General features: G+C 42.5%; 2 protein-coding genes across 2 annotated transcripts in view; one reads left to right on the plus strand and one right to left on the minus strand.

The window, feature by feature from the left end:
* SNAPC5 (small nuclear RNA activating complex polypeptide 5) overlaps positions 1-6,808 on the plus strand; it is a 33,599-nt gene extending 26,791 nt beyond the window's left edge. The window contains exon 5 of the transcript XR_012507738.1: positions 6,517-6,808. The gene's annotated coding sequence lies outside the window, so the exon portion shown is untranslated. The remainder of the gene's footprint in view (positions 1-6,516) is intronic.
* The window catches only part of MAP2K1 (mitogen-activated protein kinase kinase 1), a 68,003-nt gene that overhangs the window by 20,827 nt on the left and 32,498 nt on the right, over positions 1-14,678 (minus strand). Inside the window, exons 2-5 of the mRNA XM_074366286.1 lie at positions 13,155-13,365; positions 11,755-11,901; positions 5,414-5,491; positions 4,803-4,854 (exon numbers count right to left, since the gene is read on the minus strand). Coding sequence (XP_074222387.1) covers positions 4,803-4,854; positions 5,414-5,491; positions 11,755-11,901; positions 13,155-13,365 — 488 coding nt within the window. The remainder of the gene's footprint in view (positions 1-4,802; positions 4,855-5,413; positions 5,492-11,754; positions 11,902-13,154; positions 13,366-14,678) is intronic.

Raw genomic sequence — 14,678 nt, forward strand, 5'->3', positions numbered from 1 at the left:
CTCCTCCCTTCTCAGCTGGGCAAGTAGCAAGCTCTCCACCAAGACTCTGTCCAGGGGCCTGTCTGGCTCACAAAGCAGCTCTTTATGCCAAAGAGCAATAAATGGTGGAGCACAGAAAAGAAATTCCTGGGTAAGTGGGGGCAGCATTGGAAGGAAGGGGAGAGTAAGCTGGTTATTCCAGGAATGAGCTGAAACCTTCCACTCTTTGGAACAGAAATAAAGTTAGAACTCTCCCTCGACAACACAGAGCATGGTACATAGAAGGCACACGGTTGGGGGAAGAAAAAAAACCAGGACTGGATTCATGACTGCTGTGAGTAGGAGACATGGGTTCTCGGCCCAGGTTTACTGTTGTTGATTCCTGTGTGTTCGGCACAAGTTAACCACGCCTCCACCCATTTAGACTTCTTAGGAGAAGCTAGTCTGTTATTACGTTGGAGACGGGGATAAAAAGATGTATAGACGTGTTCCCTGATGTGAAGAAATTCACAGACTGGTAAGAGAGAGGTATATAAACTCTAAACCTCTGAGCTTTGGTTTCTATAAAACAGGAAAAACACACCTGTTTCATAAGGCTGTGGGGAACAATAAATGAGGTAAGTGGCATAAAGCACATAATACAGCACTTGGCACATAACAGGTCCTCAACGAGTGATCGTTATTTATTACAAGAAAGGGATGGAGGCTGTGCCAAAGGAATAGAGAGGTTAATGCATTTTGCAAAGGGGTTGGTTCCTCCAACAGCTTCTTGGAAAGAGATGTCTGAGCTAAACAGTAACACTGTTACTACTGGCCAACATTTACTGACTCTGAGAAAAACTAATTTTCACACTTACATGAAATAAGTATGTAATTTGTAAGTATTGCTCTTGGGCATGAATTATCCTTGTCTTACAGATGAATAAAGAACTCAGTGTACATACCCTGTCTGTGTGCCGTGGCACTTAAAATAAAGATGAGCAGACTTCCTTAGTCTAACAAAGGTATGAGTGTGAGGGAGTGGGGCGGGGACTGGAAAGCCATACCGTACCTCCTGTTGACACTTTAACTGTCAGTGGAAAGAGGACAAAATGTAGCCAGTGCAGTTAGAAAGCAGAAGGCTTTCTAGAGTTTTGCATTTTAACTGTACAGTTTGATGCATTTTGAAAAACGTATACACCTGTGAACCCACCACTAAAATCAAGATTTAACACTCTGGTTACTCCAGAAAGTTCCATCATGCCCCTGTGAAGTTCACGCTCACTCCAGCCCCCCAGACTTTCAGGCAACCGCTGATCTACTGTGTTACTGTGTTACTGTGGATTAATTCTGTCTGTTCTAATGGGATCGTACAGTATGGACTCTTCTGCAGGGCTTCTTTCCCTCAGTATAATGTTTCTGAGATTCATCCAAGTTGTTATGTATCAACCATTTATTTTTATTGTTGAGCTGTATTCCATTGTTTGAATATATCAAAAATTTGTTTACTTACCTGGTGACAAATACTTCGGTTGTTTCTAGTTTGAGGCTATCATGAATAAAGATGCTTAGGAACATTTGTGCACAAGTCTTCCTTCAAACAAATGTTTTCATTTTTCTTAGGTCAATACTGAGAAGAGGAGTTGGTGGGTTGTATGGTTTCATTTTAAAAGAAACTACCAAACTGTTTTCCAAAGTGGTTGTTTTTTTCCATGGATGCTTTTAAGAATCCCTCTTTGTCAATAGTTTTCAGCAACTTTTTTTTTTTTTGGTTTTATATATGTTACTGGTATATAATTTTCATACAATAAACTCCATATACTTACAGTGTATCATTTGATGAGTATATATATGACCATTCCCACAATTCAGATTACAAACATATCACCCCTCCCAAAGTTCCCTCACACTCCTTTTTCACTCTTCCCTTCCTCCCCTTCCTTCATTCCCCAGGCAACCACTGATTTGTATTCTGTCACTACGTTAGTTTGCAATGTTCAGAATTATATAAGTAGAATCACACAGTATGTGCTCTTTTTTGTCTGACTCTTTTAGTCAGCAACATTCTCTTAAGATTCATCCATATTGTTGCTTTTATCAATCATTTATTCTTATTATTGCTAAGTAGTATACCACTGAATGGATATACCACAATTTGCTTATGCATTCAACTGTTGATGGATATTTGGGTTGTGGCTAGTTTTTGGCTATTACAAAAAAAAAAAACAAAAAACCTACTATAAACATTCAGGTACAAGGGCCTGATTGGACCTATGCTTTCATTTTTTTCTCTAGGGAAACTCCTAGGAGTCAAATGGTTGAATGTATAGTAGATACAGGCTTAACATATCATGAAACAATAAGCTGTTTTTCAACATGACTGTACCATTTCACATTCCTATCAGCAGCGTCTGAGAGTTCCAGTCACTCCATGTCCTCAATAACATACGGTCAGTCTCTGCAGACACTCTAGTGGACATGTAGCATATCTCACTGTGGCTTTAGCTTACATTTCCCTAATGACTAATGATGTTAAATATCTCCTCATGTGCTTATTTGCCACTGGCATATCTTCTTTAGTGTCTGTTCAAATCTCTTACCCATTTTTTAAACTGCACTGTGAGTTAAGTTGTAAGAGGTCTTTATATATTCTAGATAAAGTCCTTTGACTTTATATGTTTTGCCAATATTTCCTCAGTCTGTGGCTTGCCTTTTCATTTTTGTCACAGAGTCTCTGGAAAAGCAAATGTTCTTAATTTAGATGAGGTTCAACTTACTGATTTTTCCTTTATACTTTGTGCTTTTTGTGTCCCATATTAAAACTCTTTGCTAAAACACAGGTCACTAAAATAGTCTCCTTTGTTTCTTTTTGAAGTTTTACAGTTTTAACTCGTACAATTAGACCTATAATCCACTGTGAGTTAACTTATTATATGGTGTGAGGTAATGGGAGAGGCCCATTTTTGTGCATATGGATACACAATTGTTCCAGCATCATTTGTTGAAAAGATTCTTCTTTCCCTATCGAACTACCCTGGAATATTTGCCAAAACTTAAGTTGACTATATATGTATCCATCTATCTCTGAACTAATCATTCTGTTCCATTTGCTCTATTAATGCTTAGCTTCACACCAACACAACATTCTATTGATTACTGTGGTTTTATAATAAACCTTGAAATCAGGTAGTCTAAATCCCCCAACTTTGTTTTTCCTTTTTAAAGTTGTTTTGGCTATTCTAGGTCCTTTGCATTTCCATATAAATTTTAGACACAATTTATCAACTCTACAAAGCCTACTGGGATTTTCAGTGGGTTGGCCTTGAATCTATAGATGAATTAAAGCAAAACCAACATTTTAATAACACTCATCATGGTAGCAGTTGCCTAACAATGTGAATGTACTCAATGCCGCTGAACTGTACATTTGAAAATAGTTAAAATGATAAATTTTATGTTATATATTTTTTACAATTTTAAAAAAAATGAGGGGGAAGGTGTAGTTCAGTGGTAGAGTGCATGCACAAGGTCATGGGTTCAATCCCCAGTACCTCTGTTAAGTTAAAAATAATAATAATAAATAAGTAAACCTAATTACCTCCCCCCAAAACAAAACAAAATAATTTTTTGAGCTTTTTAAAATTAAAAGAACAGTATCTATTTTAAAATTTAGACTGTTTCACCTAATATATAGTGGCTCGTAAGCTGGCCAGTCAATTTCACCAGTTAATTCCTCTCCTCCTCAGCCCTCCCTCCTTAGACCTGTTACTATTAGCACATTGCGGCTGAAGGGCCATGGCTGAGAGCACTGTTTTCCATTTGTCTTTCCTCTGGCTTCATTGTTTGGTTTTTTTTAATGGAGATACCGAGGATAGAACACAGGACCTTGTCCATGCTAAGTACTCTACTACTGAACTATTACCCTCTTCCCACATCTTTTTTTAAAATCAACTTTATTGAGATAAACGTATAAACTGTAAAATACAACCACTTCATTGGAAAGTTTGACTTCTGATAAATGCATATACCCATGTATCTGCCACCACAATCAAGATACAACATTTCATCACCGCAGAAAGTTCCATCATGTCTCTTTGATGTTAATCTCTCCCTAAACCCACAGGCAACCACGCTTTACTTTCTGTCACTACAGATCAGTGTTGTTTTCTCTGTCATTTTATATACATGGAAACAGTTTGTCCTATTCTTTGTCCAGGCTTCTTTCATCCAACATTAAGTGTTTTTGATATTCATCAAAATTACATGTGTCAGCGGCCTGTTCATTTTTATTGCTGAGTAATTTCCTATTGTATGGATATACTGGAATTTGTCTCTCTGCCTGTTGAAGAATATTTTAGTTGTTTCTATTATGAATATAGCTGCTTTAAACACTTGTAGATGAGTTTGTAATGGACAAACGTTTCTGTTTACCTTTAATAAACAGCTAATAGTGGCGTGGTTATAAGGTAAGTGTGTATATACCTTGATTAAAAGAAGCGAAAGTTTTACAGTCAAACCCAGATCCAGTCATGGCTTTGGCCCTGTGCACAATCTAGTCCAGTGGGCAGACGTGACACTGGGGGTTGGGTAACTAAGTTCTAGCTGGGGATCTGGCCTGTGCTTACGGGGTGACTATGACTGCCACAGCCTCAGGTAACTGATGTACCACAGACCAAAGAGAGGGTGGTTCTTGCTGCTCCAGACATCAAACTAGTCAAAGAGTTGCAGTAAAAATTAAAAATACTATTAAGTGGCTTTTATACCAAAACAAACCACAAAAGAGAATGCAACAACCTTTAGATTTCAGCTAAAATTCAAAACATAATGAGCAAGTAATGTCTTACCTCTGTGCATAATCTTGTGCTTCTCTCTCAGGTACGTCAGGCCTTTTATTACCTAGGGGAAAGGAGAGGTAAAAAAGATGGAAACTGAAAGAATGGTGTTTAGAAAATACTCAACTTTTCTACTTTAAAATGACCTAGAATATATTTCATCTAACATCACAAATCTGTCTTCTTCCCTTGTTTTTTATTCTTTCTTTTGTTTGATTTTTTAACCTTATCAAGAAACCATTTTTTTTAACATGGTATTTAAACACTATTTTGAAGCAAAATTGACTATTGCAAGTTTAGACAACTTTAAAAAAAAACTTTGCTTGAATTAATTTTTTCTGAACTGGCAATCAAAAAAGAGGCTTTCTGATGCTACAAATTGAGAATTCTTTTGGATACCCTGTCCTGTTTTTCTAGACACAGATTTTAATACTTTTCTAGTTCTAGTGAGTGAGACGCAGGGGGGAATACTGTATCCAGAAATAGGGCAAACTCTAGAGAGAACCCCACTTTTCTTACAAACTTTGTTTGCCGACTTCCTACCTTCCTCTTTGTCCATTTCCTACTGACTCATAAACTTGTCAATGAAGTGACGTGGAAGAAAAACTTATCAATATACTCACAGCAATGCTAACTTTTCCTAAAATTTGTTCAGGAATTCTTCCAGCTTTCTTCAGGACTTGATCCAAGGAACCCCCATCCTAAGAACAAGAATACCAGCCCATTTAGTGACAATGTTCCTATTCTTTCAAGGGTTAAACTTCAGCAGGAAAGTGAATCTCACACATGACACATCCTCCGAGAAGGGAACCCTTTGGTTTGTTCCGCACATCAAATAAGATATGAATACAAAACCTTGTGGGAGCTACCAAATGACTAACAACTTAAATTCCGCGAATAATCATGAAACAAATTATAAATTCAGTGGTCAGAAATTACTAGTTCAGTGGTCAAAAATGACTAATTTAGTGATCAAATGACTAATTCAATGGTTCACTATCCTGAAATAACAGAACAGTGTAGCAGGTAGGAATGCAAACTCTAGCGGCAAACTGTCTAAATCCCCACCCCAACTCTGTCACTATCTTGTGGACTTTGACCACATTACTCAACTTGTAAGATGGAGATGATAATCATAAGGCTGTTATAATAATCATAGGGCTACTGTAAGCATTAAACTGATACATATAAAGCACTCAGAACAATGTCTAGCCCATAGTAAGTGCTCAGTAAGTGTTTGCCATTTTATCACCATCACATAAGTCACAACTTGCATTGGGTGTTATCCTAACAAATTATATTTCATAAAATCCAAAGGAAACGTCAAAAAAAAAAAAGCAATAATTCATTCCACAAACCCTACAAAGTGATATGCACAGTGTTAGGTTCTCTGGGGGACAAAGATAACAAAAAAGACCTAGCTCTTGTCATCAATAACTTTATTATAAACTACTAGAGGCAATATACAACTCTTTATAAAATATAACAAATCAGAATAAATGTATAATAAAAGTGCAACAGACACATCAAGGAAGGAAGAATTCTGACTTCACTTAGAAGGTAGCATTTGAGCAGAAATCTTGCTCAAAGAATGAGTATGATTTCTATACCCAGAAAAGGGGAGGAGGAAGGGGAGAAAAGAACAGGGTATTTCAATATGATCAAAAGTAGAGAAGCATTCGAGTGTTTAGTACTCCTGGGATGACATGTGCTTTGTTCACTGCAGGTTGTTTGAAGAAATGCAGTGATGGGTCAGGCTGGAAATGGCCATTTGCAGCCAGATCGTGGACCCCCACCAAGGAACTGAGACTGGACTTTACAGAGGCAGAAGGAAAGGTATCCAAACCAGAGCAGCTGAGAGAAAGGAGATCAGCAAGGAGCTGATCAGGGGAGATGACACGCCTGGGGCAGAGGTGGGGAAGGGAGCGCACAGGAGAGGATATGCGTGTGGTGTGAAACCAGCCTCCGCAGGGCTCACATCTAAGGGCCTTCCCACTCACGGAGTCCACAATTTAACCTGAGATCTTGAAAAAATGCTCACTCAAGGAACCTTTATGCACTGAGACAGAAATAGGTTCACACCTCTATGGCTTCGGGTGTAACCAACTACCAGCTGCAAAATAAAAGTACCCTAGAAGTAGAGAGAATTCCTACAAACTCAGACTGGGTTTCTAAAGTGTCCTGTGTACACTGGGCAATTACTGTCATCAGCTATCATCTATTAATCACCTCTGTGTAAGGCACAGGTACATGTGAGGAACTAGGAAAGGAAAAAACTGTAAGTACAGAATAAAATACACTCTGTTTAAGGAGAGAGAACATATTCATAGAGGCTAGGCACCTTAAATCCTCCTCTGAAACAAGGCAGGGAACAAACAGCTGAATGAAGAGGACAGACATTGCTACAGGTCCTCAGAGAGGAAGTGATTCCTGGACACAGCGGCCACGGGAAGGACTCACGGCAAGAATGACATGGAAGCTGAGCCTTGGAGGTGGGCGAGATCTGGGTAGGATAAGCAGGGAGCTGCTCCCACAGACATCCTGCCACCAAAATCGCCCAGTATCTACGATGCAGCCATGGAATACAAGGTCATAGAGCAATAACATGACAAACAAAAGAAGGACCGAGAATAATCCCATTTTTATAAAAATTTGTAAGTGTTTATATACTCACAGAAAACCAGAATATCAAAAATGTTCCCAATGGTTATTTCCAGCCTAGATAATAAGATTGTCAGGGATTTTTTGTTGTATGATAGTTTCTCCTTCGTGCTTTTCTATGGTTTATAAATTTTCTACAATGAATAAAGGTTTTTTTACCTTTTTAAATTACTGAACTCTGCAGGGTGGGTATAGCTCAGGGGTAGAGCACATGTTTAGCATGCATGAGGTCCTGGGTTAAATCCCCAGTTACCTCCATTAAAAATAAATACACAAATAAATAAATTACTGAACTCACTTATGAAAGTGGAGAATTAAATCTACAAATCAACTAACAGATACTCTGTGAGCACCTGTTTTGTGCAAAGGCACATTTAGGTAGATATAACACTGCTTTCTTTCTAAAGGAGGTAAGAAAGTAAGTTAGACTCATTCAGGGATGCAGACCTTTTGGGAAATGTTACCTGAAACAATGCTAAAAATAGATTATCAACTTAAAAATTCTATGCTTATAAAAACATAGTTTGGACCAATGCCTTTCTATCCTGATCAACTTTGGATCACGGATGCTGATGGAAAAAGAAAGCAGTTCAGGTGTGTGCTCAAACGTACACTAACACCCCTGAATACATTAGCCTTTCCAGCATGATAAACTCCCTAACACGACTACCTAATGGTGAGCCGGGCAACCAAGGAGCACAGGGGAGGATTTCAAAATTCAACCTAAAATTCAAATATGCCATTAACTCCACACAGATAGGAGAGTGGGATTATTAATCTAGACCCCAACAGAACTCCCCTGTGAACACACTTACTTTCCAAGAGCCCTTGGAAAAGCCCTACCCAGTCTGTGACCCGGGCCTAGGGCTGCGTCATCCTTTGAGCCTGGTTGCCTTCACAATGCCACAGGCCCCTGGTGGCCAAATCAGGACAGCACCACAGCCCAAGGAACCGCACCCAAGTCAGCAGGCCCCCAGGAACGCCACAGCACCTCTCAATTTCCCTTCCTAGCGGGAACAGACACTCCAGTGCACATCTCCCAGGCCCTTTCTATTTTGCTTCCAACTGAATGAGGTTTCAGACTCTCTGTTTGAAAGACTTGGCCTGATTACCAGGATGGACTGTACATTTAAAACTGAATAACAGAGCAACTCCGTCAAAATCTGACGCAAACGAGGTAGAAAAGCTAGTCTGCGGTTCTCAGGTTCCCCGGCCAGGACAAGGGCCGCCCTGCTAACTGTCTTGGTTTACCCTTTTCCTGGGGGCTGCGGTAAACACTTCTGTTAAACGTGAAGAAACCCTAGCTGTCCCCCTTTAACCTCCTCCTGAGCGACAAGCAGAGTTACACTGTGAATAACGAGATTAGCAGGTTTTAAGAAGCATGAACCGCAGCCAGGCTCACCCAGCGTTGCTGGAGACTCACCTCACAACCCCTCAATTCTACCTCACTGTTGCCAAGGACCTGCCTTCACTGACTAAGGCTGCTGGAAATGTGCTTATTTTTAGAAGCCAATTATTAACTAAGTCAGTGGTGCTTTTGTGAAGGTTTTCTATAGGAGAGACAAATGCTTCATGGAAAAAAAAATCAGAGAGAATGCTCAGAAGCTTTTACTTCTGCATGACAAACACCAACCCTGAGTCTCCTGTTCTCCAGTTGCTCAGCTGCCACCTGAGCAGGAACTTACTTCCAAAGACAAGAACATTCCTGTTCTGATCAGGCAGCATCCATTCACCCCTTAGGTCTCAAAATCCAGACTGGGCAGTGCACACACAGCTTACTTCTAGGAAAGGTCAGCCCCTGACCAAGCGCTTTAGAAGATGGGGCTCAATGCACGCTGATGACAAATTTACTTTAAAACGCATCCAAAAATATGATCTGAGCAATGGACAGGTGGACAGCGTGTGGTAAAGCAAATATGGGAAAACTGCAGAATCCAGGTGGTGGGTTTAGAGTGTACATCACACAAGTCCTTCAACTCCCTGTGCTTTTGAGATTTTCCATAATGAAGTGTTGGGGGAAAATGTTAATGACGAGGAACATCATGCAAAGACTGTGACACAGAGAGGGCCCAAGAACCTCAGAAGCTGGGATGTGGCTAATAAACACAGCTCCACATGACAACACCTTTGAAATGTGGAAGCTGAGGCAGAGCAGAAATCCCCAAAGAGAAGTGGCAGCCAGTGGTCAGAGACTTCCTGTCACAGGTAGCCAGCGAAGGAGCTCTCCTCCAGGAGGACCTGCTCAGGGACCGAGGAAGAGGAGAGAGTGTCCAGGCCTAGAGCAGAAAGCTGCTCTGGACAAGGCCTCTTGGACTTCAGGCCATAACTGCTTCCTTACAGGGCCGCACCTTCACCAGCCCCGAGCCTATCCTCTCTCCACTAGCATTAGCAGACAGTCCCAGTTGCCCTCTGGGCCTGTGGACACCCAGGGACAGAAGGCCCTAACTCTCTCTTGAGTCCCAGGCCTGACCCCGTCCTCCCTGACCCTCATCTCCTTCATTCAGTCATTCAACGCATATCACCTAATAGGTGCCAGACACTGTGCATGGCCCTCAAAATAATTTGACCCTCCCAGCCTCTGACAGCCAGTTTTCCAGCAGGCTCAGGCTCCCTAGGGTAATTCCAGAAGCATCTTCTGCTTTGGGGGCTTATGGGGAAGGACCTCACAAAGCCAAATCCATGGGGGGAAACAACTGACCTGCAGGTACCACAAATGGGCCACGAGGATGGGAACCAACCCTTGTCACCTCCCGTTTCACCTCCTCCTCCAGGAGGGAAAGGCTGGACAAAGGCAAGGCGCATAAGGTTGTGATCAGTATCTATGTATCCAGGATGAAGAAAGAAAACTCAAGTGGTAGAGTGCATGTTTAGTATGCAGAGGTGTTCTGGGTTCAATCCCCAGTACCTCCTCTAAAAATAAATAAATGAATAAACCTAATTACCTCCCCCCTCAAAAAAAAATAGAAGAGATGTTCAAAACAATGGGGGCACCAGCAAGGGACGAACCTCCTAAGAGGGCTCTCCTGGAGTCCATTAAGACCAGGCACTGGGACTCTCATTCCAGAGGTGAGGGTAGGTCTAGAGAGGCAGGAAGGAAATGAGGAAGTTGCTGAGGGACACTAGGCTGGACTGAAAGCAGAGAAACCACGAAGTATGTGGACTCAATCACGTTAGCCCTTGTCTCTGAACAGTCAGCCTCCATGAGAATAAAGCAAAAGCTAATGTTTGCAGATGCGTGCTGAGTCAGACAGCGTGCTGATAGACTTACATCTCTTATTTTAATTAATCCTTACCACAATGAAGCAGATATTGTAACGGCCATTTTACAGATGAGAAAACTGAGAATCAGAAAGATAAAGAAACTTGTCCAAGGTCATGATGAGAAGGTGACAACCTGTAAACAAATAATCATTGAACACCTGCTATGGTTTTGGAGACAGAGTGGCAAACAAGATAAAGTGTCCACTTGGATTTTTGTGGAGAAGAGAGATATGAGTAAACGTCTCAGATTCCAAAGTCCCTGTGCCACGCTGTCCACTGGGGACAGAAAAAACAGCAACCATGAAGCCAGCCTCTCTCTGAAATTCTGGCCAACAAGGATGGAAACAAGGCTCAACCACTATCCAGCAGATTCAACAAAGTGCACTGGGGTCAGACAGCCTTGGTTTAAATTCTACCAATTCCACTTCCTAGCTCCTTGACCTTGGGTAAGTTATTCCATTTCTCTGAGCCTCAGTTTCCTTATTTATAAAATGCAGATAATGCATCCAACTCAGTAAGGTTGCTGGAAAAATGCAATTGAATATTAATTTGCTTAGGGCAGTGCTCAATACGATACACACCTGATAAATATTAGTTTATCATTACTAGTTTTGCTAACCCGGCTCTTAAAGCAGATTATAAACTCTCTGAAGGCAGGAATTGTCTCATTCACCTTCATAACCCCAGAACTGTGTACCCAGCACACAATATCGCATGTAATAAATGGATTTAAACTATACTAACCAGATTTTACCTCCATCAAAATCTTGGGATCAAGAAAACTGGGAGATGTGCTCTAAGCACACTTGCCAGGGAGACCTGGCTGCTGCCACCTCTCTTTGAAGAGGCAGGGACCTCAGAAGGAAACCAGTCATCTTTTTGGCTATTCCAAGTTCTACAGGGAGGCTTCCCAGATGCCCAGGACAGTGATGGGGATCCAGGGAGGAACCAGGAAGTGCTGGTCACATTCCAAGCCAAAGACTAGCCCAGAGCCACCCAACTACCAGCCCAGGGCTCCTGAGGCTGCCAGGCGGCCACATACCATGTGCTCCATGCAGATGCTGATCTCGCCGTCGCTGTAGAACGCACCATAAAAGCCCACGATGTACGGGGAGTTGCACTCATGCAGAACCTGAAGCTCCCTTATGATCTGGTTCCGGATTGCAGGCTTGATCTCCAGGTGAATTAGCTGGGGAAAGAAAGGTGGGAGGAAGAGAGGCTTTAGAAACATTTGGATGGATGGATGGATGGTTTGGTGGGTGGGTGGGTAGAAGCCTTCTTAAATGCTTAAGCTCTTAAAGGTAGAAATAGAGGAAACAGGCAAATTTTAACAAACGAGATTCTGCCCAACCAGAGCACTGAGTGCCAACATACCAGGGCAGGTGTTGACACTGGAAGAGCTGTAACCAGGGGAGGGCCAGCTGGCCCTCTGCTCCTGGGGGCTGAGACTGAGGAAGTAGGGGTTCACCCTTCCCAAGAAACAAAGGACCTGGGAGCTGAGAGATTAGGGGAGAGTGGCCTTGAAGACTTAGTTGGTACTTAAGGTTTGTGGGACTAGAAGGGTTTGAGGAACTGGGTCAGCAGACCCAAGCTGCCCAGGAGATTTCTCCTTGACCTCAGGAACCTGATTTAGCCAAGCCTCAGGGCTCCTACGTTCCCCCTTAATGCAGTGCCTTGTTTCAGCTGGGGAGACAGGTGAAAGACACATGAAATCATTACCAAATAAGGCCGAGTTTCTAAAAAGAGCCATGGACAATGAGTGGCAGAGAACATGGAAGCAGTGGTTATCAGTGTGGGCTGGGACGGCTAGTGAAAGCTAGACAGGAGGTGGGCCTTGAAGACGGGCACTGACTGAAAAGATGGAAGGCGTCGCATGAGCAAAACTGTGTGGACAGGAATGAACATGGAGTGCTCCAGAACATGGAAGAGCCCAGCCTCGCTGTTCAGGAAGGACCCAGGGTCACCAGGAAGGGATGTTCAGCTCAAAGACTGCCTGCCGTGGTGGGGAGCCGAGCTGCTACACTGCAGGGAGATGAAGGGGAACCACTGGCAGGGGTGGAGCTCAGAGAAACATGAAATCCGTGTTTTGTGTGTCCCTGGGGCCAAGTGAAAGAAAACAGCTACTCCTGCTCTTGAGAACTGGCAAACGAATGGCGTCCCAGCTTTCTTTCCAGAGCACACAGAAAGCTAATGAAGGGTCATTTGCCATGTTTTCCAGTCTGGGGAGAGGAATATATCACTAACACATCATGAATATTTATCTATAATCTGACGGATAACTTGAGTTCAAAAAATCCAAACAGCACAAAAGGGTATTGAATGAAAAGTAAGTCTTCGTTCCATCCTTTTCCCTAGGCCCCCAGGTCTTCTAGGAGATAATTCAATTACTTATTTACCAAGGCAAGCTTGATCCAGTCTTTTTTTTTTTCAAAGTGGCCTCACCTTTCTGGCCATGACGAGGCCGGATGGCTTGTGGGAGACCTTGAACACCACACCACCATTGCCGGCACCCAGCTCACTGATCTTCTCAAAGTCGTCATCCTTCAGTTCCCCCACCTTCTGCTTCTGGGTAAGAAAGGCCTCGAGGCGCTTCCGCTGCTGTTCATCCAGCTCCAGCTCCTCCAGCTTCTTCTGCAAGGCCTCCAGATTGGTCCTGTCCCAAAGTGGGGAGCACAAGTCAATACTGTCATCAGAGAAGTCCACCTCGAGTAGCACGGCTGCTGCGGAGAGCTCCAGCTCTGGGGCCAGAGAGCGCTGACGGAGGAGGCTCAGGGTAGGGCTCCGTCTGCCGTGGCTTTGCCCCTGCACCCCGCCACCCACACCACAACTCTCCAGGCCTGGTCCCCGCCACCCCACACAACGCACCACTGACACACCGCACCTCTCCAGGCCCGGTCTCCTCATTTGTAAAAGGGAATTAGTTCTCCCTCAGTGTGCTCCGAGTCTACAAGAGGAACCAAAGAATCTACTAAAATCTACAGTGAGCCACCTTAATCCACTTTAAAACTTCAGTTTCAAAAGTCCCACTAGTGTTGGTTTTAACATCACCACATACAAAATAAAATCTGGTTCTTAAAACCACTGAACTGAAACCAAAGCAAATCATCAAAACAGGCTCTAAACTGAATCACAACAATAGAAACACTCCAATGTGATCAGGTCAGGAACCAGGCCAATCGAAACAGAGCAACAAGGTACACCTAGAATTTTTACTTTTTGAAATATATACACAAACATACATTCATTCACTCACCTTTTAAAATAGGGCAAGGCCTTTGAGTAAGGATCCACTGGTAAGAGCCTCACCTCATTTTTATTACATGAACCAGAACATAATACAATGTCTATCATTTCCTAACATTTCCAAATCCTGTTTCTCTAAAGTGGAGTAAAAACGTAGACACTTAAAAAATAATTCCTGAATAAAATTTTAAGAGTTTGTTGATTTTCCCCAATTTTAATGTTCATCTAATTTGACAGTAATACTTCTTAGTGACTTGGTCTTGAGTCTTTCCAAGGCTTTTAACTAGTGTTCACAGTGTTCATGGTGGGGGGGGAAGAAAACCACTTCATTTGCAGTCGTATTTGTCAGTGTATCTGATATTTAAAGATCCACATTACTTACATTACAACACTAGCTACAACTGTACAAATGGGTTTGGGAACGAACTGGCTCTTGGTAAGCACATAATTCAACCAGTAGGCGCTTGGACTGAGTGGGTATGGCAGAGAGCGGCCTGCTAGTGTGTTTTACATAAAGAAATGAAAAGTGTTCATTGCTCGTGGGAGCTTGTTAAGAGGAGGGTGGTAAAGAGAGCTTCCACCGTGTTTCATTTGATTTTTGTCCCTAGTCTAAACAACAACACAGGGGACAAGACAGGTCGTCATTACACATCAGAGTGGTGGTGCCCCCTCCCCTCAACATACACACCAATTCTGAGCCTGGAGGGCAGGAGCAAGCATGGC

Source organism: Camelus bactrianus, chromosome 6 (genome assembly GCF_048773025.1).
Source record: "Camelus bactrianus isolate YW-2024 breed Bactrian camel chromosome 6, ASM4877302v1, whole genome shotgun sequence".
Lineage (NCBI taxonomy): Eukaryota > Metazoa > Chordata > Mammalia > Artiodactyla > Camelidae > Camelus > Camelus bactrianus.